This window comes from Oncorhynchus masou, chromosome 25 (genome assembly GCF_036934945.1).
Source record: "Oncorhynchus masou masou isolate Uvic2021 chromosome 25, UVic_Omas_1.1, whole genome shotgun sequence".
NCBI lineage: Eukaryota > Metazoa > Chordata > Actinopteri > Salmoniformes > Salmonidae > Oncorhynchus > Oncorhynchus masou.
In genome coordinates, this window is record NC_088236.1 from 26,048,709 (window position 1) to 26,074,575 (window position 25,867).

Below are 25,867 nucleotides of genomic sequence, written 5' to 3' on the forward strand. Positions count from 1 at the left end.
GCTGAGATTGGAAGTAATAGGAGGTCTGTTAGTTTAACTCCACATCATCCAGAAAACTCTGCTGCTGAGCCAGAGAGGGCTTCTTAAATGTCTGCATCAGCATTGGGGCTGTTGTCTTGAGTCCATTTTCACGTAGACGGACCCTGCTTATCCTATTATTTTTGCCAGTGACCAGAAATCCCACAATAATGACACACCAGGTTTCTCTTCTGCTGAACGGATATTGTTGTTGGTTTCACTCGGAACCTGCACAACTCTGATAAGACAGTTTATTATGTTGATTGATGTCTCTGTCAAGTCGTGACCGTCTGATGTCGCCGTAGTTTTGTCTCTCCCAGTCATTAGTTGTGGAAACAAATGTTTTTCGCAAATAATGTATGGATCAGTTGATGAGTGATTACACTCAATTCCTCCAAAAATGGGGCATCTTCATCTTCCATGTCGGGTAACCCACTGTGTCTAACCACCTCTTCTCTAAACCTTCCTTCAAATTCAACAAACGGTTATCTCTCCCCAATTTGGTGGTTGTATTGGTCAGACCCTTAAGGAAAACATGTATGGTTCTCCATCCATCGGCCACATCTTGCTCTTCACCACCCACAGCTCTTTAAACCTTTTCAAGTACACCATGTTCACGGTTATTCAAAACAAAGGCTAATAACTGTAACCCATCATAAGAATATAGACTGTAGAGTTTCTTAATGCTTCAAATGGTCCCACGTTTTCATACCTACATCTTGTGGATATTTCAACTAGAGGTCGACCGATTTAATCAGAATGGCCGATTTTAATTAGGGCCGATTTTCAAGTTTTCATAACAATCGGGAATAGGTATTTTTGGGTGCCGATTTTAATTTGAATTATTATTTAAATTTTATTTAACTCGGCAAGTCAGTTAATAACACATTCTTATTTTCAATGACGGCCTAGGAACGGTGGGTTAACTGCCTTGTTCAGGGGCAGAACGACAGATTTTCACCTTGTCAGCTCGGGGAATCTAATCTTGCAACCTTACAGTTAACTAGTCCGACGCTATAATGACCTGCCTCTCTCTCGTTGCACTCCACAAGGTGACTGCCTGTTACGCGAATGCAGTAAGCCAAGGTAAGTTGCTAGATAGCATTAAACTTATCTTGTAAAAAACAATCAATCATAATCACTAGTTAACTACACATGGTTGATGATATTACTAGATATTATCTAGCGTGTCCTGTGTTGCATATAATATGACTGAGCATACAAGCATATAAGTCTCTAAGTATCTGACTGAGCGGTGGTAGGCAGAAGCAGGCGCGTAAACATTCATTCAAACAGCACTTTCGTGTGTTTTGCCAGCAGCTCTTCGTTGTGCGTCAAGCATTGCGCTGTTTATGACTTCAAGCCTATCAACTCACGAGATGAGTCTGGTGTAAACGAAGTGAAATGGCTAGCTAGTTAGCGCGCACTAATAGTGTTTCAAGCATCACTCACTCTGAGCCTTCTAGTAGTTGTTCCTCTTGCTCTGCATGGGTAACGCTGCTTCGATGGTGGCTGTTGTCGTTGTGTTGCTGGTTCGAGCCCAGGGAGGAGCGAGGAAAGGGACGGAAGCTATACTGTTACACTGGCAATACTAAAGTGCCTATAAGAACATCCAATAGTCAACGGTTAATGAAATACAAATGGTATAGAGGGAAATAGTCGTATAATAACTACATCCTAAACTTCTTACCTGGGAATATTGAAGACTCATGTTAAAGAGAATAACCAGCTTTCATATGTTCTCATGTTCTGAGCAAGGAACTGAAATGTTAGCTTTCTTACATAGTACATATTGCACTTTTACTTTCTTCTCCAACACTTTGTTTTTGCATTATTTACTTGAGGCTAAATTGATTTTATTGATGTATTATAATAAGTTAAAATAAGTGTTCATTCAGTATTGTTGTAATTGTCATTATTACAAATACATTTTTTTTTAAATCATCCGATTTAATCGGTATTGGCTTTTTTGGTCCTCCAATCGGTATCTGCGTTGAAAAATCACAGTCAACCTCTAGTTTCAACATTTTTGACCATTCATCCAACTACTCTGCTCAAAAAATAAAGGGAACAACACAATGTAACTCCAAGTCAATGATACTTCTGTGAAATCAAACTGTCCACTTAGGAAGCAACACTGATTGACAGTAAATTTCACATGCTGTTGTGCAAATGGAATAGACAGGTGGAAATTATAGGCATTTAGCAAGACACCCCCAATAAAGGAGTGGTTCTGCAGGTGGGGACAACAGACCACTTCTTAGTTCCTATGCTTCCTGGCTGATGTTTTGGTCACTTTTGAATGCTGCCGGTGCTTTCACTCTAGTGGTAGCATGAGACGGCGTCTACAACCCACACAAGTGGCTCATGTAGTGCAGCTCATCCAGGATGGCACATCAATGCGAGATGTGGCAAGAAGGTTTGCTGTGTCTGTCAGCGTAGTGTCCAGAGCATGGAGGCGCTACCAGGAGACAGGCCAGTACTTCAGGAGACGTGGAGGAGGCCGTAGGAGGGCAACAACCCAGCAGCAGGACCGCTACCTCCGTCTTTGTGCAAGGAGGAGCAGGAGGAGCACTGCCAGAGCCCTGCAAAATGATCTCCAGCAGGCCACAAATGTGCATGTGTCTGCTCAAACGGTCAGAAACAGACTCCATGAGGGTGGTATGAGGGCCCGACGTCCACAGGTGGGGGTTGTGCTTACAGCCCAACACCGTGCAGGACGTTTGGCATTTGCCAGAGAACACCAAGATTGGCAAATTCACCACTGGTGCCCTGTGCTCTTCACAGATGAAAGCAGGTTCACACTGAGCACATGTGACAGACGTGACAGTTTGGAGACGCCATGGAGAACGTTCTGCTGCCTGCAACATCCTCCAGCATGAACGGTTTGGCGGTGGGTCAGTCATGGTGTGGGGTGGCATTTCTTTGAGGGGCTGCACAGGCCTCCATGTGCTCGCCAGAGGTAGCCTGACTGCCATTAGGTACCGAGATGAGATCCTCAGACCCCTTGTGCTGGTGTGGTTGGCCCTGGGTTCCTCCTAATGCAAGACCATGCTAGACCTCATGTGGCCGGAGTGTGTCAGCAGTTCCTGCAAGAGGAAGGCATTGATGCTATGGACTGGCCCGCCCGTTCCCCAGACCTGAATCCAATTGAGCACATCTGGGACATCATGTCTCGCTCCATCCACCAATTCCACGTTGCACCACAGACTGTCCAGGAGTTGGCGGATGCTTTTGTCCAGGTCTGGGAGGAGATCCCTCAGGAGACCATCCGCCACCTCATCAAGAGCATGCCCAGGCTTTGTAGTGAGGTCATACAGGCACGTGGAGGCCACACACACTAATGAGCCTCATTTTGACTTGTTTTAAGGACATTACATCAAAGTTGGATCAGCCTGTAGTGTGGTTTTCCACTTTAATTTTGAGTGTGACTCCAAATCCAGACCTCCATGGGTTGTTATATTTGATTTCCATTGATCATTTTTGTGTGATTTTGTTGTCAGCACATTCAACAATGTAAAGAAAAAAGTATTTAACAAGAATATTTCATTCATATTTTTTTTGAGCAGTGTATTTTGGAGATGCTGATTTGTGTGATTACTGTCACCAGAGGTTTGTCTTTACTACATTTTACAGCCTGTGTTCTGGTTGGCCTAAGAAGTCGTTCGTCACTGCTGTCATAATCTGTTGACTCAAAGCCAGGCAATGCTGACCAGATGCTTTTATGCCGATCATCCTTGCGCAGCTCAGCCTGAGGGTAGATTGAAGGAACAAAGGGTCCTCCACACATTGGAGCCAAGTCTGTTTTTACGACCCCTCCCTGTAATTGTTGAATTTCTTCTTTCAAGGTTTTGATCTGTCCACCAAGAGCTTTCAAACTTTCTTTATCTCTCTGCAATGTCCTATCGTGATTCTCCAGAGATAATTTCTCATCCTGTTTTCTTTCTTCGGCTAATACAGTTAAAGATCATTGTGACTTTGTCAAGGAGTTAGACATTCTCTGTATTTTTCCCCAAGCTTTTTGTATATCAGACAGATTCCATCTATGTCAACAATGACAGAATATGTATTTATCTCATGCCTACACTTCTCTTCTTTGAAATGGTTCTTCATATCACTAGACAGTGAATTTAAAATCTCTTTCGTACTCTCATCCGGAGGAGCTGTTCCACCCTTTTCCAGAGTGGTTTTCTCACTTAACAATGGCGCTACATTTAACTTCAAAGTTGTATAATATATCTCTCTCTCTGTTTATATTTATTTAACCCCAAAATATATCCCCCTTTGAGGACTCAAACCATTTCTAGAACACATTGTCTCTCTAGGGCCTGGCTACCCATAAAACTTATGTTCACTTAAAAAAAGCTTGTTGACAGGGATGCAAACTAGTCACCTTTCGGATAAATTCGCTGTTTTGAATCCAAAATATGTGACCTATGTGAATTGTGTAGCGCCAATGAGGGAAGGTGACTGATGCGCGTTAGGAGCAATACTGGCTGTATCCAGGGCTCAGCCAATCGTTCACATAAAAGAATGCAGCACGTGACTGAAGAGAGAAGACACAACCAACTTGCTAGTTACAGAATCAGCGCGCGAGCTGGAAAGTTGCAAAGGCAGTTTGCCAGTTAACTGGTATCAGTCTCCTTGCCGTTCCTCAAATTATAACGTGTTAGTTGCATACTGAACCCTGGCAATCTGTGAAATGTCAACGAAATAACTATCTGTGAACTGAAGTTGTCCCTCTACAGTATGTGGTTAATTTTCAGAATGAGAGAATTAGGTAAAAACAAGTGTAGCTGGAGCTGGGCCTGGCTTATGCTGGAGGCCAATAGAGGTGAAAGAAATGCCACACACTTTCCCTCTGTCAATACAGTGGATAAAATGGGTATGCCAGGTGTACTCTCTGCCTGAAAGATCATTTATGCCAAAAAAGGGTATCATGCTCTGCTGGCACATTGTAGAACAGATGTCCACAGGTAGAAAGGGAACAATGTAATAACGTTGCAGCGTAGCCCAAAGATATTGCTTTCGTTGTGTTGAATTTGACAGTAACTTGTGTGTAAGTGAGGGGGATTATTACATTTTTTTTACTTAGTGAATGTTAATTTTGTACACAGCCTTGTGCACTTGCTAAATGTCTACTATAGTGGCAACTATCATAGAGCAAAAATAGAATGCCTGTTTGTTTCGTTCATATTTTACTTGAAGATGTTTTTTCCCCCAATTGCAATATTTAGATGTGTGTGTGTGTGGTCACGTGTTCTATTATAAAGGCTGTGATAGCTAACTGCAATATTTGTGTATTTTTTTTTTTACATGTTTCAGTGAAAAGAGAAAAAAGTCATCTTTTTGGGCCCTCACCGGTTTGTATCCCTGTGTTGAAGACTTACGTTAACCACACGTGTCAAAATTGCTACTCAACTAGCAACTCGCTTCTATGCAACAAGAAGGTTTCACAAAAGAAGGGACTCTAACCCCGAACCGAGCAAGACAAAACTCTGTAATAGAACAAAGGACTTGAACCCTTATACATCACAGATACGTTTCACTCATTGCATGCACTAATTTTAACCTGATTTGGTTCTTTTAAAATGATATTGGTCTAGACTCACTCAGCACTGATGACCATCAATCAGGAGATTTAAGAGTAGACTCTCCTTTGGATCAATACACAGTTAAGTTTTCTTGTTGTTCAGACCAATTTGTCACGGCACCAAACGTTAGCAGTTGTTGTTATTCTTTAATAGCACAGACCCCAAAGCAAATCAAGGGGAGGAATATGTTTATTCAAAGAGGATAAATCATAGATATTATGCTGAGAGGTAGATGATCATTCTCCCCTGTCCTCAGTGATGCTCTTCTGTGGTTCTCCACAGCACAAAGGGACAGCATGTCGTTTTATAACCCAGCCCTAGCCAATTAGAATTCCTTGCAATAAAACTGGGCCAAATAACAAGTATCCTATTTCAGGCTCACTGTATCGACAAATCCCTCCCATACCCATTGCTCATTAATGCCCTATTACAGAAAAACTACTATTTCCATTGATTGTTAGTACTCTATTGACCTCTCGTCCTCTGCGTTGTGTATTTATCTTCGGAATATTCTTCCAGTATTCAGTAAGATGGTTTATATTAAGATACTGTTTTAGAGGGCCAGAGATACACCTGTGATGATCATCTGAATTTCCCAAAAAGGCCACTAGATGTCATATGATAAAATTCTGGTAGTTTTCTGGTAAACTTCAAAAGTTTCAAGTAGTATACCCTTTGCACCTCTAGTCAGAACCACATTCCTCCTACAACCAACATGTTGATTGGAATAAGCCCTGCATAATAATATAGCCTAGTGTTGGGTGTTTGGGACTTGAGTTGATTCTGAAAGAGGGATCTATTGACCACTCATGTTTGTTTTTAAAGCGGTAGACGCACTGCTTTTCCCAAAGTACTGTCTGCTGTAGGGTTTGACGTCTCCTGTATAGGCCTAGTCACTCGTGTCTCCACTCACTCTGTCTCTCCCTGCAGCCCCACGAGTTTGACGAGTGTCGTTTTGACATTAGTGTGAACGACAGTGTGTGGTACCTACGTGCAGAGGACCCAGAGCACCGGCTCCAATGGATTGACTCCATCGAACTACACAAGGTAAGAATGAAGGATCTCTTTCTCTCTTGTACCAGAGATCTTCCCCTTGGCATGTGCAATTTACGTTTATTCTCCAATAGTTTAAGATCTACACATAAGTGCACCAGCCTAGTGGTTGGTTTGAAATAGAACGAGAGGTAGAGGTAGCCAAGACTAGAGGTTAGAGAGGCAGCCAGTAGCCAGAAAGTTTCTAGTTCAAGTCCCGGGCCAAGAAATACAAACAAGTGAGAGATGGTGGCAACCAGAAGCATCGTGATTTGAGACCTCATATTTACAGTATGCTACCATTCCCAGGAATTGACATGTTGCAACATGACTGCTCCTGAGTGGAACTGGTCGACTGGTTTGTGACAGTTGAATGTGGGACGAACAGGAAAAACTTGGTGTGTGTGTTAGGGCCAGGATGATACCACAGATAGAACAATGAGGAGTTATTTCACCAGATGTATAAATGTGAAGCATCCGCTTGGCGTTTCCTTCCTCTCACTACCAAATATGGTAGTGAGTGGAAGCCCAGTGGTCGGCGGGTTGTTGAATGGTGTGTGTTGCTCAGAGGCAGTACATTCATTGTCATCAGTTCTATAAAACAGTGCCAATTTTCACTGTCACTAAATATGATCATATTTATTTTACAGTTAGAAGGCAGGTGAAATGTAATGACTGAGTCCCTAAACTGATCATTACTATATGTAGATATTTAAACGTATCATACTTCATGCCCTATTCACCCACTTCTTGAATAGGAACTCCATCATATGTGTACTAGGTTTGAGTTGTTTAGCAGACACTCTTATCCTGAGCAACTTCCATTCATCTAAAGATGGCTATCTGAAACAACCACATCACAGTTGTAAGTCATTTTCCCCTCAGAGGTTATCAGCACAGTCAGTGCTAGTGGGAAAAGACGAGTGCACGTTTTCTGGAGGGGAGATAAGACTGAGATGTCTCATTTTAAGATACTCTTAGACGAGGTAGGGTAATAATAAGTACTTGAGCTTGTCGTCAAAAGTGAGTATGTCTTAGCAATAAATAACTATTTTTACCAGAAAGGTGAGTTATGCACTGAGTATACCAAACATTAGGAACACCTGAGTTGCACCAGCCTTTTTGCCCTCAGAACAGCCTCAATTTGTCTGGCATTGACTCTACAAGGTGTGAAGCGTTCCACAGGGATGCTGGCCCATGTTGACACAGATGCTTCCCACAGTTGTGTTAAGTTGGCTGGATGTCCTTTAGTTGGTGGACCAGCAGCGTTGCAGTTCTTGACACAAACCGGTCCGCCTGGCACCTACTACCATACCCTGTTCAAAGCCACTTAAATATTTTGTCCCGGTCATACACCCTCTGAATGGCACACATCTACACTGATTTGAAGTGGATTTATGTAACCTCAAAAAAGGATCATAGCTTTCACCTGGTTAGTTTGTCATGGAAATGTTCTTAATGTTTTGTATACTCAGTGTATTTATGGCTCTATGCAGCATTACTAGTTACTGTTTATGGCAATCTGACTTCTTTGCCTATATGTATTTGCTGTAGGCCATTTCAAATAAGAAAGCAAGGGGAGAATGTAGGCTAGACACAGCGGACAATTCCACCAAAGCAGCTCAATGTCCTGTCAGGAAATATACTTTCTCTCTGTCTACGTCTGTGTATAGCATTCACGTGGAGCTTGTTGTTTTTGTCTGCCAACCAGAGCTGACAGAGCGACACTACAGTCCACAAGAAGCAACATGTGTAGCAAGTGAAGTGAGAGCTAATGCAAGGTCAGATTACACTGGCTGAAGCACGAGAGGCATGTCTCTGGTCCCTTTCTCTTGCATCCTGTGGACACACACACACACACACACACACACAAGCCTGTTACATACTGAAGCTGTCTCCACCAGACAGGAATATTAGAGAATATTTTCCTCTACCATTAACTTTGATTGTGATTATAGCCTAACGGTGGTTATATCTGGGGTTTTATTGTAATTTATTGCAAAAAAGTGGTTGGCCAATAGGGGTTGATACCATCCTATATCACAATGTTTTCTAAGTATATAATCTTGGTAGGACAAATGTTGACATCTCCATACCCAAGCATACAATGCACCGTACCAAGCCTCCTATAGGCCTCCAAACCTATTGGGTCACAAGCTGGTGTAGTCAGTGTCCTGTTCCCCCTTCAATAGATCCCATTGGGCTAAAGGTAATCCTTGTGCTTTGCTGTAGTAGACCTGTTTCTCAGGGTTTGATTCTGTATTTCACTGGCTGGGGGAATCATGTATTTCTTACTCTGGAGACTGGTCGAACACGTGTTCCCCAACTTCAGTCGTCAAGTACACCCAACAGCACACACTTTTTGTTGTCACCCAGGAACAAACACATCTAATTCAACTTGTCACGGGCTTGATGATTAGTTAAAAAGTAGAATCAGGTGTGCTTTTCCGGGGCCACACAAAAATATGTACTGTTGGGGGTGCGTGAAGACCGGAGTTGAGAACACTGGTCTAATGTATTCTCCCCCCACCCCTCCAGGCGGAGTCGGGGTCTGGTTCAGAGTCCAGTCTGAGGCGTCATGGCTCCATGCTGTCTCTCACCTCTGCTGCCAGCGGCTTCTCTGCCACCTCCACTTCCTCCAAGGTAAACCACCACAACACTGACAACCAATTTCCAGGGAAATTCCATGGGAAAGTCAACCTGCGCATGCCTAAATAGTTAGTCATTTCCAAATGAATCCACATTTAGAATTATCCTTAAGGTCTACATGTTGGAGTTCAGGCTTTATTTGAAAGGTTTAAGTCGGAAATTGTATGAATTATGTCCATTTAAGAGTAGCAAGCCAAGTCTCGGAAGGCTTTTCCGTCAATCATATTTCATGGCTTTTTGAAAGAGCTCACAGTGCTTGTTTCTCCACTCACAGCTGTCCCCCAGTGTTGGTTATGAAGATGTGATGTAAATGAAGCAGTATAGACCAAATTGAAGTGTTGTGAGTTTTGTTTGCGTGTTCTACAGTCTTGTAAAGATCGCCTGTCCCAGCCAACACCCCTATGTTACATCCAGAATCTTTTTTAGGAAAAGTTTTTCTAAAACATGCACATAACATCGGTCACAGCCTGTAAAGCTAACTTTTATCAAGGTTTTATATGGTCTATAAATGCTTCATAACTCTTCATTGCCCGTATCCTTTTTCAGTGTTATGATATCCGTAATACCTATTTTCATAATTTAGCAGATGGTTGTGGATGTGATGGATATTGATGTTTCATGTCTTAGCTTGTGCATTCACCACATTTTGTGTGATTGTTTTGAGATGTAATCTTCAGACTTTTAAAGAAGCAATTATTAATATCTTGAAAATTATGTTCCGTCTAGCTAATATTATCTTGAAAAATATGAGCTGGAATGCATTTCTCATACATGGCAGTAATGTTTTAAAGGATAGAAAGATGAGAAGAGTGCTTATCAACAGTCTGAACAGTCCTGGAGGGTCCTTTTCAAATGAAAGCACCCCAAAATACACCAACTTAATCCAGTGTCCAGAAAAGGGGATTGACATGTACAGTGCATTCGGAAAGTATTCAGATCCCTTGACATTTTCCACATTTTGTTACGTTACAGCCTTATTTTCAAATGGATTCGATTGATTTTCCCCCTAATCAGCCCCTCCAGCATTTCGCAGGGGGAAAAGTGATTTCTGCAGCCAAAAATGCTTGATTTTGCTGCAGCTATTCTGAAATTCTGCGATACGTTTTGCAATTCAGTCATGGTGCACTGCCGCTGCTGTGGGAACTGTTCTGACATTCTCTTATGCTTTGCTGATTCGAAGTGACTGTTGATTGTTGACTTTCTCTAGTTTCCAAAAACATTTGGAAATTGTTTCGCACCGACGTTAACTGTTATTTTCGTTGGCAAATGAGAGATTTTTTGATTGGGCCATTTCCACGGTAAAAGTGCGGGAATTGGTCAAAATTGCTCTCGCCTAATATGCACTGATTGGTTGATTTTGCGATCGCGGAATCCTGGAGGGACTGCCCAATCTACAAAAAATACCCCATAATGACAGAGCGAAAAACTGTTTGTTATCAAATTTAAAATAAACAAAGCAGGTACTCATTTACATACGTATTCAGACCCAGGTGCATCCTGTTTCCATTGATCATCCTTGAGCTGTTTCTACAACTTGGAGTCCACCTGTGGTAAATTCAATTGATTGGACATGATTTGCAAAGGCACACACACATGTCTATATAAGGTCCCACAGTTGACATGTCAGCACAAAAACCAAGCCATGAGGTCGAAGGAATTGTTCGTAGAGCTTCGAGACAGGATTGTGTTGAGGCACAGATCTGGGGAAGGGTACCAAAATATTGAAGGTCCCCAAATACAGTGGCCTCCATTATTCTTAAATGGAAGAAATTTGGAACCACCGAGACCCTTCCTAGAGCTGGCCGCCCAGACAAACTGAGCAAGTGGGGGAGAAGGGCCGTGGTCAGGGAGGAGACCAAGAACCCCCCCCGATGGTCTCTCTGACAGAGCTTCAGACTTCCTCTGTGGAGATGGGAGAACGTTCCAGACGGACAACCATCTCTGCAGCACTGCACCAATCAGGCCTTTATGGTAGAGTGGCCAGACAGAAGACACTCCTCAGTAAAAGGCACATGACAGCCTGCTTGGAGTTTGTCTAAGTGTCCTTAGGTAACTTTTGATAATGAGATTCTCTGTTCTGATGAAACTAAGATTGAACTATTTAGCCTGAATGCCAAGCGTTACATCTGGAGGGAACCTGGCACTATCCCTATGGTGACGCATGGTGGTAGGAGAATCTTGCTGTGAGGATGTTTTTCGGGGACTGGGAGACTAGTCAGGATCGAGGGAAAGATGAACGGATCAAATTACAGAGATCCTTGATGAGAACCTGCTACAGAGCACTCAGGAGCTCCGACTGGGGCAAAGGTTCACCTTCCAACAGGACCACAACCCTAAGCACACAGCCAAAACATCGCAGGATTGGCTTCGGCACAAGTCTCTGAATGTCCTTGAGTGGCCCAGCCAGTGCCTGGACTTGAACCTAATCGGACATCTCTGGAGAGACCTAAAAATAGCTGTGCAGCGTCGCTCCCCATCCAACCTGACAGAGCTTGAGAGGATCTGCAGAGAATGGGAGAAACTCCCAAATACAGGCGTGCAAAGCTTGTAGCATCATACCAAAGAAGACTCGAGGTTGGAATAGCTGCCAAAGGTGCTTCAACAAAGTCCTGAGAAAATGGTCTGAATACTTATGTAAATTTGATATTTGCAAAAATGTCTAAACCAATTTTTGATTTGTCATTATGGAGTATTTTGTGTAGATTGAGGGGGGTGGGACTATTTAATCAATTTTAGAATAAGGCTGTAACATAACAACGTGTCAAAAGTCAAGGGGTCTGAATACTTTCCAGATAGCACTGTATATGCAATAAATAGAATGTTAGAGTACTTGCATACTTGCATACTATTCAGGCTACCTGTAATTATGCAATATGCTTTCCACTGACCTTTTTAAAAACATTCCAAATGACAACAAATTTGTTATGATAGATTTTGATCTTTAAGATTGGAATGTTTATTTCAGATTCTGTAACATACATAGCCGTCGTTTGTCATTCCCATGATTACTTTAGAGAGGACAGTCTTTTCAGTATTGTCGTTTTTGTGTACAGCCTTTCCTTCAAAATGGCTCTACATATTTTGACCGAAGACTTGCAAACTCACAACTTTTGCTAATATGTTCAGTCTCCCCAAAAAGCTTGTCCATTTCATGTAACTGCCATAACACTTTTTTTATTGGCTTAATTTCGCCAACGTGCCAGAAGTCTGCTTTCTTGGTATACACCGCCCATTTAAATAGTTCTTCTGCATACGCAGGAATCACTCCTGGACAATACAGCCCCTGGAAAGGTGTAGCTAGGCATTTTGTTTCATTCATTCATTACCAAGGGACAAACCTTAACTTGGTGCAGACGTCCCGTTGATTCCCAATGCATGATTGTTTAATTATGTTAAGACCTAACAGTGAACCTGTGTGTTTGTGTTGTTGGACCTGAAGGGCCACAGCCTGCCGGAGAAGCTGGCGGAGATGGAGACGTTCAGAGACATCCTCTGCAGACAGGTGGACACGCTGCAGAAGTACTTTGATAGCTGCGCAGACGGCGTCTCCAAGGACGAGTTCCAGAGAGACAGAGGTACACCTAATGTAGCTGGTTAACATGGAGGGAGAGGGACTGTGGACCCCAGGAAGAGTAGCTTCTGCAAAAGCTAATGGGGATTAAAATAAACAAATAAGCTAACATGGAGGGAGAGGGACAGTCAGAGTTACTGAAGAATACCTGGAAGGGGCTTTGGGGGCTTTCTGTGGGTTTTACAGTTCCATATTGAACTGGCCATGTAAATTGTAATAACCACACTTGCCACAGAACATGGAATGACAACCCTGGTAGATCAATGGAGTCTTGTCTCCTTTCCAGTGGTGGAGGAGGATGAAGACGACTTTCCCTCGAGCACACGGCCCGATGGCGACTGCCTTTACAACAACAACGGCAGCAAAGAGAAGCGTGAGGATCAGTGTGTAAATTCACACTTATACTATTACTAAAGTTGCTAGTACTTTTAGCAATATGAGTGTTTGTGTCCTTGAGCAAGGCACTTGACCCTTAAAATAGCTCTAGGGGCACTGCACTGTAGATAACACTGCGTTCCTCCCAAATGTGTGTTTGTGTTGAATGTGTGTTGTGGAAGCAGATCAGAAAAAAATCTTAGTTTCATCACCCCTAAAGCACAGTTATGTGTAGAATGGTGGCATGTGACATTGGAACCATGTCATCAAACTGTGTCATGTCATCTCTCTCTCCCAGTGTTTCCCGCTGCTAATCCTAAGGGCATGAATGGGATCGACTTTAAGGGTGAGGCCATCACGTTTAAGGCCACTACAGCTGGGATCCTGTCCACCCTCTCCCACTGCATCGAACTCATGGTGAAGAGAGAGGACAGCTGGCAGAAGAGACTTGACAAGGTATGGCACAGCCCACTGCTGTAACAGCTAATCACAAGTCTTTAGCTACCAACAGGGTCATTTGACCCCTCACCTCTCTCATGGGACACTTCCCAGGTCAGGTTGTTGTTGCAGAAGAGAACGAGTTATCATTTTTAATCGAACATGGCTGGTAAAATAGAAGTGGACTGGTGTGTTTATGGTTTAAGCCAGTGAGAGGAGACAGTACACAACTCCTGGTTCAGCAGAGGCGTTGTCTAACCTGTGGTGGCAGATCCAGTCTAATGTGTGTATGGAGGTGATTGGAGCATCTGGTCACCTCAATGCCCCACTCTGCCTTAATTGGCTTTTAGTTTCATTATGCCGGACTGTTATGTGTTTGGAAAGAATCTCCCTCAGGTAGTATGTCCAACAGTTGTGCAATAGGCATGTAAAACATTTAGAAACATTCAACTCTTCAGGGAAGATAACAGTGAGTTTGCATCCTATTAGAACTATTAAAACAGGGCTAGATTGACTTTCTGTCTGAAAGAACTTTGTAATGACAGCACTTGTTAAACCCCTTTTCAAGATGATCCTGCTTTTTAAGGTGGAGGGCTCTTTACGTTTTCATCATGTGAAATAAACCACACTTCATCTGCATTTCCGGAAAGTCACATTTGAATGGTTTAATTGGTTGAATGGTTTAGTGGTGATTTGAGTGGATTAAGAATTGAGAATGTCCTTTGTAGATACTGCAGTCTGTAGGAATTCACCTCCCTACCTTGCGTCAGACACATGACTAAGCTTCACATCCTTACTCTGCTCAGCTGTTGAAAACCAGTTCTTCCATATTTTTTTTTCAAGGCAAGTTGCCCAACCCAAGAAAGGGAGGTAGGAGTAGCCTGCAGTTGGTTTCGACTACCAGCGTGGCTGGGTGTGTGTATCTTGAATGTAGCATATGTTGATCAGGGAGAGAGAGTCACAGGACACACTCCAACACACAAACTGGAGTAAGTAGTAGGATGACTGCTCGGACATCGTGGTACCTTCTGTCTTCCTGGAAGCCCTCGCTACACAAGAGGGCTGACATACTGAAATACGAAAGCCAGAGATGGATCCCACTACAGACTTGCAGCCGCTTCTTTACAGTACGTATTGTAGTGTCGGTATTGGTTGAAGCGAATCAACTTGATTGGAGGTACACCACACTCCCAGCCTCTCGTTATGAACCGTCCAGCCATTACCAAGAACCACATACCAGAATTTTTAACAGGCTTGTTAGCAATTGAGCTTTAAGAGTATTTTCTGCGCCTACATAGCTTAACTTGTATCAGTCGGATTAAAACGAGACTATAGTGTCTATAAAGTGAGCATTGGACTTAATATTGCGGATCGGCTACGTTTGTAGGCGCACCAGTTTTAATGTGTTTATCGCTCTCACATGCTCACTTTCTGTCCCTTAAGAAACAACAATGTGCTATCTTTTTGTAGCATTTCTGACAATGCTAAAATTGGGACCAACAACTCGGTTGCTGCAGAGCTAGCTAACACCAGGCACATGAGAAGCAAGATCAACCTTGATTTCCCTAAAATACTCTTCATAGCAGGTTAGGAGAGCATTTTTGTTAACCCTAACCCTTTCTTAACCTAATTCTCCTACAGATACTGATAGGATCGAAAGAAAAGCAGCACTGCTCTTGGCTCAGCTCTCTCCATTCAAATCTTAACTTAACATTAGATACTGACAATGGTTCAGCTCCTAGAAAGAAATGATCAAATATTGAGGAAGCTTATTCTAATGCTTAGGGTATGCACTAAATTGAACATTTGTCACATTGCACACATTGTTAGGCCTACACTATGAAAATAGAACTCAATTGGTTTCAATGTGATTGAAATACAGTATATAGGCCTATGTAGCCTACTGTATTTCTTCCAATGCAGTCATCTGTTTTCATTTGAAGCAGCGTTTTATCCTTTGCTTGTTTATAACAATTGCAAAGACATTGGCAACTTTGTTCTGAAGTTATCGGCAGTCACAGAGCGACAGATAAAGTAAATGTTTGTTTAGCTGAGATCTTCTGTGTATAACTCCTTCAAGGCGGTTGAAAAAGCATTCCTCTTGAAGCTAGTTGAGTGCCAAGAGTGAGCAAAGCTGTCATCAAGGCAAAGGGTGGCTACTTTTGAATAATCTCCGATATAAAATATATTTTCATTTAACACTTTTTTTTGGTTACTACATGATTCCATATGTGTTATTTCCTAGTTTTTATGTCTTCACTATTATTGTACAATGCAGAAAATAGTCAAAATAAACCCTGGAAGGAGTAGGTGTGTCAACTTTTGACTGGCACTGCATATACCCTTCAAATTAGTGGATTAAGCTATTTCAGCCACACCCGTTGCTGACAGGTGTATAAAATCGAGCACACAGCCATGCTAATCGGGGCGCTCTCGCTCTGTGAGCTTGAGTGGCCTACCACTTTGTGGTTGAGCCGGTGTTGCTCCTAAATGCTTCTACTTTACAAGAACAGCACTTAGTTGACCTGGGCAGCTCTAACAGGGCAGACATTTGACAAACTGACTTGTTGGAAAGGTTGCATCCTGTGATGGTGCCATGTTGAAAGTAATTGAGCTCTTCTGAACGGGCCATTCTACTGCCTATGTTTGTCTATGGAGATTGCATGGCGGTGTACTCAATTTTATACACCTGTCAGCAACGGGTGTTGCTGAATTAGCCGAATCCACTCATTTGAAGGGGTGTCAACATACTTTTGGCCATGTAGTGTTGCTACTGTAGTAGGTCAAAGCTGTGTGCTGGAAAACCTTAGTAGAGCATGTGTGGAGTAGGCATTGTGGTGATCATGTGAATTTCCTTCTGCTTCAGACCAATGGCTACTTCTCACTTAGCTTTTTTCTTTAATAGGCCTAGTCTCAGCGATGGCTGCTTCCAACACACCACAGCAGATTGGAATACGCTCTTAATGGAAACCAAAACTGACTGTTGTATCCCAGTTTTCTCCCTCCCTCCTTTTTTCTAGTCAATATTTGGACTTGTATTTGGATCAATTTCCATTATGTTGTAGTTTTTTGATAATAGGGTTTAGTCACTAGTTTGACAGATCTGTTAGTTTGAATTTGAGTTGGTTTCGAGTTGGAAATGATCCTAATCCGAAGGTGTACTGTCTTTCTATCCTTAGTCATTACAATTGTAATGGACCTGTGGTATAGATGTAGGCAGCAGCACCATTCAGTAATGTCCTGTTCCATCTTGTAAAAGTTTGATTTTAATCCTGTGTGACATTTAATCTGCTTCATGTTGTTATTGGAATTCTGTGTCTTTTTGAAGTAGGTGTGCCTACTGTTCCGTTTAGTGTTTGTTGTGGATTTCATTGTGCGAAGCGGCACTTCGTTCTCTTTGTACTTTGTGACAGCCCTCAAGCCAGTCAGCCAGGTTTAGTGCAGGTAAGTGGGGCATCATGAGCAAGGAAGCTCCTCCCTCCTGTAACTGGAAGACAAGTCTTAGAGGATGCCAGACAAAGGCCAGCCTCATTTGTCTTGAGTCAGTTTAATTACCTCCGGTGGAGCATGAGACTGGAATTTAAACTATTTTGAGCAGAGTGTCCTAGCGTAGAATACTGCATAGAATCGGCTTGCCTTTTTCCTCCAAACATAACGATGGTCATTAGTTATATTTTTGTTTCATCAGATCAGAGGACATTTGTCCAAAAAGTACGATTGAATCCCCATGTGCAGTTGCAAACAGTGGTCTGTCTTTTTTATGGAGGTTTTGGAGCAGTGTGTTCTTCCTTGCAGAGCGGCCTTTCAGGTTATGTCGATATAGGACTTGTTTTACTGTGGAAATAGATACCGTTGTACCTGTTTCCTTCAGCATCTTCACAAGGTCCTTTGCTGATGTTTTGGCATTGATTTGCACCCTTCACACCACGGTACGTTCATCTCTAGGAGACAGAACGCATCTTCTTCCTGAGCAGTATGATTGCTGCGTGGTCCCATGGTGTTTATACTTGCTTTATACTTGCATACATATTGTTTGTAGAGATGGACGTGGTACCGTCAGGCATTTCGAAATTGCTCCCAATGATGAACCAAACTTGTGGAGGTCAACAATTGTTTTCCTGATGTCTTGGCTGATTTCTTTTGATTTTCTCCATGATGTCAAGCAAAGAGGCACTGAGTTTGAAGGTAGGCCTTGAAATACATTCACAGATACACCTCTAACTGACTCAAATGCTGCCAATCAGAAGCTTCTAAAGCCACGACATAATTTTCTGGAATTTTCAAAGCTGTTTAATGGCACAGTCAACTTAGTGTATGTAAACTTCTGACCCACTTGAATTGTGATCAGTGAATTATAAGTGAAATAATCTATCTGTTAACAATTGTTGGAAAAATGACTTGTCATGCACAAAGTAGATTTCATAACGGACTTGCCAGAACTATAGTTAGTTAAAAATACATTTGTGGAGTGGTTGAAACAGTTTTAATGACTCCAAACTAAGTATATGTAAACTTCCGATTTCAACTGTATGTATGTACAGTGGGGCAAAAAAGTATTTAGTCAGCCACCAATTGTGCAAGTTCTCCCACTTAAAAAGATGAGAGAGGCCTGTAATTTTGATCATAGGTACACTTCAACTATGACAGACAAAATGAGAAAAAAAATCCAGGAAATCACATTGTAGGATTTTTATTTATTTGCAAATTATGGTGGAAAATAAGTATTTGGTCAACAACAAAAGTTTCTCAATACTTTGTTATATACTCTTTCTTGGCAATGACAGAGGTCAAACGTTTTCTGTAAGTCTTCACAAGGTTTTCTCACACTGTTGCTGGTATTTTGGCCCATTCCTCCATGCAGATCTCCTCTAGAGCCGTGATGTTTTGGGGCTGTTGCTGGGCAACACGGACTTTCAACTCCCTCCAAAGATTTTCTATGGGGTTGAGATAAGGGAGAATGGCTAAGCCACTCCAGGACCTTGAAATGCTTCTTACAAAGCCACTCCTTTGTTGCCCGGGTGCGGTGTGTTTGGGATCATTGTCATGCTGAAAGACCCAGCCACATTTCATCTTCAATGCCCTTGCTGATGGGAGGTTTTCCCTGAATCTCACGATACATGGCCCTTTTCATTCTTTCCTTTACACGGATCAGTCGTCCATGATGTTTCCACCCCCGTGCTTCACAGTAGGTATGGTGTTCTTTGGATGCAACTCAGCATTCTTTGTCCTCCAAACACGACGTGTTGAGTTTTTACCAAAAAGTTATATTTTGGTTTCATCTGACCATATGACATTCTCCCAATCTTCTTCTGGATCATCCAAATGCTCTCTAGCAAACTTCAGACGGGCCTGGACATGTACTGGCTTAAGCAGGGGGACACGTCTGGCACTGCAGGATTTGAGTCCTCGGCAGCGTAGTGTGTTACTGATGGTAGGCTTTGTTACTTTGGTCCCAGCTCTCTGCAGTTCATTCACTAGGTCCCTCCGTGTGGTTCTGGGATTTTTGCTTACCGTTCTTGTGATCATTTTGACCCCACGGGGTGAGATCTTGCGTGGATCCCCAGATCGAGGGAGATTATCAGTGGTCTTGTATGTCTTCCATTTCCTAATAATTGCTCCCACAGATGATTTCTTCAAACCAAGCTGCTTACCTATTGCAGATTCAGTCTTCCCAGCCTGGTGCAGGTCTACAATTTTGTTTCTGGTGTCCTTTGACAGCTCTTTGGTCTTGGCCATAGTGGAGTTTGGAGTGTGACTGTTTGAGGTTGTGGACAGGTGTCTTTTATACTGATAACAAGTTCAAACAGGTGCTATTAATACAGGTAACGAGTGGAAGACAGGAGCATCTTAAAGAAGTTACAGGTCTGTGAGAGCCAGAAATCTTGCTTGTTTGTAGGTGACCAAATACTTATTTTCGACCATAATTTGCAAATAAATAAATTAAAAATCCTACAATGTGATTTTCTGGATTTTTTTCTACTCATTTTGTCTGTCATATTTGAAGTGTACCTATGATGAAAATTACAGGCCTCTCTCATTTTTTTAAGTGGGAGAACTTGCACAATTGGTGGCTGACTAAATACTTTTTTGCCCCACCGTGTGTGTATATATATGTATGTGTGTGTGTATGTATGTATATATGTATATATATATGAGATCATTTTTTACTATTTACCCTTCGCTGCAACTCCCGTACGGACTCGGGAGAGGCGAAGGTCGAGAGCCATGCGTCCTCCGAAACACGACCCTGCCAAGCCGCAGTGCTTCTTGACACACTGCTCGCTTAACCCAGAAGCCAGCCGCACCAAGCTGTTTAATGGCACAGTCAACTTAGTGTATGTAAACTTAATCCAGAAGCCAGCCGCACCAATGTGTTGGAGGAAACCAGGATCTGTAGTAACGTTTCAAGCATTGCCATGGAGTGCCTTAGAACAAATGTATAAATCTAACAGAAGACTCGTCAGGGTCTGCAACCCCACTCACCATCATGACTACATTACATTTAAACTGATGGAGGAACAGATGTCCAGGAAGAGTGAACAGGGAGAAACAGGCGAGTGAGGACTGATAGGGGATGCGGCAGGCTGATTTCTGCTGCCACATGATATGCTCATGAAAGTCAAGTGGACATTATTGGACCAGCGGATATGAGACTAGTAGCTGTTGCCTAAATTCAACTGAATATCTTAATATTTTTTGAAGACTTAACGTTTTATAACAGGATCCAGAAGGTTCTTTTAGATCCGTATAAAATATGGTAGCATAATATGAAACTGTACCATGATATTCAAAAAAGTATCATGACGTTTTTGTACCGTGCTTCCAGTATACTGTTGCAACACTTTGAGAGTTAGATTTGAGATGGTGATTTATCTTACCACAAGCGTATAGCCTCTTCATGAACAATATTCCTTCCAGTTGACCCATTGAATGTGTGTTCAGGAGCTGGAGAAGAGGAGGAGGGTGGAGGATGCCTACAAGTCAGCCTTGAGTGAACTGAAGAAGAAATCTCACTATGGAGGCCCCGACTACGAGGTAAGAGTTCCAAACCTTTCAAACTGCCAAAACTGTCCTGACACTTCCACCTGTAGTGACCATGAATACTGGAACCAATCCACACGAGGTATCATAGGTATCTGACTTAGTAATGACTCAGGAAGTGAGACGAGACAAGAATGCTAAATATTTATTTCCACTTGCTTATAAGTATAGATACTATAAAATTGACATTATAGCTCATGGTTATGCCATTGTATTAGTCATAGTGGGTATATACCAGTCAGATTGCGGGACATTGATTCCTGTTGCATGACATTGATTTGGCTACTAGTTTGTACATCCTGGAAACAGTACATCTGTCATAATGAGTTGTACCTTGTCATGGTGTTGTTTCTACAGGAGGGTCCAAATAGTCTCATAAAGGAGGATGAGTTCTTTGATGCGGTGGAAGCTGCCCTGGACAGACAAGACAAGATAGAGGAGCAGGTACGTTACTAATTTACTCTGCTCACTAGTTCCCACCTGCCGGCATTCTATATAGATCTGAAACGTCTGTGTGGCGGATTTTCCTTCCTTGCATAACAAAGAGAACATGTCCTTTCCTTTCATATCTAGAATCTAGATATTGGACCTACAGGTGTGATCGTTTTGGGATTACACAACTGAGTGTATTGTGAGAATAATTAGAGCTGTCTGTGGTGTTGTGTGTACGTTCTCAGTGTCAGTCAGACAAGGTGAGGAAACCCAGACTGACCCCAGTCCCTCCTGGAGACACATACTCCACCATCGGAACCCACCGCTTCGCCGAACAGGTACACACACAAACATAGGGTTGTGACGATTATTAAAATTTGGGAAACAAATAATTGTCATTTATGTAGGCTGGGTTTCTGAATAGCACTTTGTAACATCGGCTGATGTAAAAAGGGCTTTATGAATCAATTTGATGGATGTGCAGTGCATTCGGAAAGTATTCAGATCCCTTGACTTTTTCAAAATTGTTACCTTATTCTAAAATGGATTAAATAGTTGTTTCCCCCTTATCAATCTACACACAATACCTCATAATGACAAAGCAAAAACAGGTTTTTAGATATTTAAAAAAATATTACATTTACATAAGTATCCAGACCCTTTACTCAGTACTTTGTTGAAGCACCTTTGGCACCGATTACAGCCTCAAGTCTTCTTGGGTATGCTGCTACAAGCTTGGCACACCTATATTTGTGGAGTTTCTCCCATTCTTCTCTGCAGATCCTCTCAAGCTCTGGCAGGTTGGATAGGGAGCGTCGCTGCACAGCTATTTTTCAGGTCTCCAGAGATGTTCGATCAGGGTCAAGTCCGGGCTCTGGCTGGGCCACTCAAGGACATTCAGAGACTTGTCCTGAAGCCACTCCTGCGTTGTCTTGGCTGTGTGTTTAGGGTCGTTGTCCTGTTGGAAGGTGAACCTTCGGCCCAGTCTGAAGTCCTGAGTGCTCTGGAGCAGTTTTTCATCAAGGATCTCTTTGTCCTTTGCTTCGTTTATTGTTTTATCTTTCCCTCGATCCTGACTATTCTCCCAGTCCCTGTCTCTGAAAAACATCCCCGCTGCCATCACCATGCTTCACCCTAGGGATGGTGCCAGGTTTCCTCCAAACGTGACACTTGGCATTCAGGCCAAAGAGTTCAATCTTGGCCTCATCAGACCGGAGACTCTTGTTTCTCATGAGCTGTCATGTGCCTTTTACTGAAGAGTGGCTTCCGTCTGGCCACTCTACCATAAAGGCCTGATTTGGTGGAGTGTTTCAGAGGTGGTTGTCCTGGGAGCTTCTCCCATCTCCACAGAGGAACTCTGGAGCTCTGTCAGAGTGACCATCGGGTTCGAGGTCACCTCCCTGACCAATGCCCTTCTTCCCCGATTGCTCAGTTTGGCTGGGCGGACAGCTCTAGGAAGAGTCTTAGTGGTTCCAAACTTCTTCCATTTAAGATTGATGGAGGTCAGTCTGTTCTTGGGGATCTGTGCCTCAACACAATCCTGTCTTTGAGCTCTACGGACAATTCCTTTGACCTCATGGCTTGGTTTTTGCTCTGACATGCACTGTTAACTGTGGGACCTTTATATAGACAGGTGTGTGCCTTTCCAAATCATGTCCAATCAATTGAATTGACCACAGATGGAGTCCAATCAAGATGTAGAAACACCTCATGGATGATCAATGGAAACAGGATGCACCTGAGCTCAATTTTGAGTTTCAATAATTATGTAAATAAGGTATTATGTTTTATTTTTTTGCTAACATTTTTAAACTGTTTTTGCTTTGTCATTAGGGGGTATTGTGTGTAGATTGAGAAATGTTTTATTTAATTAATGTTAGAATAAGGTTGTAACTAGGAAAGTCAAGGTGTGTGAATACTTTCCCAATGCACTGTAAATGGCCACGGTTATTTTCATAATTGTTATTATTGTAGATTGTTGATATTATATATATTTTTTGCCTATTTGAAAATGACCTACTACATAATGAATACACCAGTTTTGGTAACCCCCCTTGTCTTAATAACAAATGGTTCTGACCACTTAACTTTTGGAAATAAGTTTTCTCCTCCCGACTGGCATTCTGCTCGTAAAATGATTATCAACTTTACTCACTTCATGTAAAAATAGACTGCTGTTGGGTGAACCTATATCTACTTAGATACAAAGTTGAATCACCCCTTCTCCTGAAATGAATGTATACTGAACAAAAGTCACAACTGTCCCTGGTTCGAATCCGGGCTGTATCAAATCCGGCTGTGACCACAAATTAGCCCAGCTTTGACCATCATTGTAAATTAGTATTTCTTCTTAACTGACTTGCCTAGTTAGTGAGAATTTCTCCTTTACCAAGATAATCCAGCCACTGGACAGCTGTGGCATATCAAGAAGCTGATTAAACAGCATGATCATTACACAGGTAATGGGGCAATAAACAGCCATTTTAAAATGTGCAGTTTTGTCACAGAACACAATGCTACAGATTTCTCAAGTTTTGAGGAAGCGTGCAATTGGCATGCTGACATAGTCTTCACCAGGGTCTTGACCTGACTGCAGTTCGGCACCATAACCGAATTCCGTGGACAACTGCTCACCTTCGATGGCCACTGGCATGCTGGAGAAGTGTACTCTTCAGGGATGAATCCAGTTTCAACTGTACCGGGCAGATGGCAGACAGCTTGTATGGCATTGTGTGGGTGAGCGGTTTGCTGACGTCAACGTTGTGAACAGTGTGTCCATGGCGGCATACTCATACAGACATGTCACCCATTGAGCATGTTTTGGGATCCTCTGGATCGATGTGTACGACAGCGTGTTCCACTTTCCGCCAATATCCAGTAACTTCGCACAGCCATTGAAGAGGAGTGGGACAACATTCCACAGGCCAAAATCAACGGCCTGATCAACTCTATGCAAAGGAGATCTGTCGTGCTGCATGAGGCAAATGGTGGTCACTGGTTTTCCCGATCCACGGCCCTAACTTTAAAAAAAAAGATCTGTGACCAACAGATGCATGTCTGTATTCCCAGTCATGTGAAATCCATAGATTAGGGCCTAATTTATTTCAATTGACTGATTTCCTTATGTGAACATAAAGACACCACCATAAAACAACCTGTCAGGAGAGCAGAGACACACGCACGCAAGAGAGCAAGTAGATCAGCAAGAATACCCATGTTGGAGAGTCCCAAACCTACACACACACGATCGCAGGTGTCTCTCTTATGTAGCCTACAGATGAGATCAGAAGGCTCCAATAGTACTGGCAGGTTTGTTACAGTGAAACAGCTTCATAGTGAGAGGAAAGGATTTTAGAGACAAACCATAACAACTGAAATCCTCTTGGAGTTTTGATACATGCTGACTATGGCATGTGCTGCATATATCGGTGACAGTCATATTTACATGTGTGTGTGTAGGTAGAGCTGTCAATTATTGTATAACCGATAATTATGGATGACAACTGAACTACTGAGAAAAAAAATACAGTATAAACGCTACATGCAACAATTTCAAAGATTTTACTGTGTTACAGTGATCTCTCGTAATGATTTAGTCTGTTTGATTTGCGTAATCCCTTTCATGTAGTGAAGGGTACCATCCCTCTCTGCTAGTCTTTCATGTGTGGTGGCATGCCTGGTCTCATTCCCTGGATGTTTCTCTACCTTTCCCCGCTTTCACTCACCTGTTATTTCACTTTCTCTCTCCGTTTGTCCTCTCTCTCCTCCCCCCCATGCTCTTTCTCCCCTCCTCCCCCTCTGCTGCATAGCCCCATAGCTACTTTTCCCTATTCTCCGCTGTACTTGTCAGTGCCTCAGATGTTCACAGATTCAGCATGCAGGTACCGTATGTGTTGAGAACAGAGCGCCACCTGCCTCCTGGGAATGCACATTACACTGCACTCTACTGGCTGAGACTGACTGCATGTGAATGACTAGGAACTGTAATACATACATTGATCTTGACTGTGTATACCTTCTTCCACACTGTCTGATGACCTGTCCTATACCCATTGTGTCGTTCCATCTCTTTCTGATGCACTCGTGTTCCCTTCCTGCCCTCCCTCCGAAACCTGTCTTTACACTCTCCAGAGCTGCCCTGAATGGATCCATTTTCAACAACATTCCACTTGCAAAATCATTAGGAGTTGAATTTATCAATGCACACGGTTAGGCAAGCTGAGCTACAAGGCAGCTTAGATACAATAATTAAATAAAACTATGCAACAACAAAATTATGTAGATTTAACTATAGACCTTTTTTGGAACGTAAACAAACTAATTTAGAATGCGCGGCCCCACTATACATCCTGCTAGCTAGCTGCCCCAGAGAACTCAACATGTAAAAAAAATGTAAGTGAACAAAGTCTACTTATAAAGACGGAAACGGTTTTACATGTAGCTTAGTGTATGGAGAAGTCCCATACACTGACTAAGCTACATGTAGTTTAGTGTATGGAGAAGTCCCATACACTGACTAAGCTACATGTAGTTTAGTGTATGGAGAAGTCCCATACACTGACTAAGCTACATGTAGTTTAGTGTATGGAGAAGTCCCATACACTGACTAAGCTACATGTAGCTTAGTGTATGGAGAAGTCCCATACACTGACTAAGCTACATGTAGGGGTCACGACAGGCCCTGGTTCGATCCCAGGCTGTATCACATCCGGTCGTC

At 42.6% G+C, this 25,867-nt stretch overlaps 1 protein-coding gene across 3 annotated transcripts in view; it reads left to right on the forward strand.

Moving 5' to 3' along the window:
* Nucleotides 1-25,867, forward strand: part of LOC135513980 (ceramide transfer protein-like) — a 44,293-nt gene that overhangs the window by 12,216 nt on the left and 6,210 nt on the right. For 2 of the 3 annotated variants that reach the window (XM_064937044.1, XM_064937043.1), the window contains 8 exons: nucleotides 6,543-6,659; nucleotides 9,183-9,287; nucleotides 12,733-12,868; nucleotides 13,151-13,237; nucleotides 13,538-13,695; nucleotides 20,620-20,712; nucleotides 21,076-21,162; nucleotides 21,396-21,488. In XM_064937044.1, coding sequence (XP_064793116.1) covers nucleotides 6,543-6,659; nucleotides 9,183-9,287; nucleotides 12,733-12,868; nucleotides 13,151-13,237; nucleotides 13,538-13,695; nucleotides 20,620-20,712; nucleotides 21,076-21,162; nucleotides 21,396-21,488 — 876 coding nt within the window. Of the gene's footprint in view, nucleotides 1-6,542; nucleotides 6,660-9,182; nucleotides 9,288-12,732; nucleotides 12,869-13,150; nucleotides 13,238-13,537; nucleotides 13,696-20,619; nucleotides 20,713-21,075; nucleotides 21,163-21,395; nucleotides 21,489-24,959; nucleotides 25,032-25,867 lie in introns of all 3 variants that reach the window. The other variant, XM_064937046.1, reaches the window with a different exon arrangement.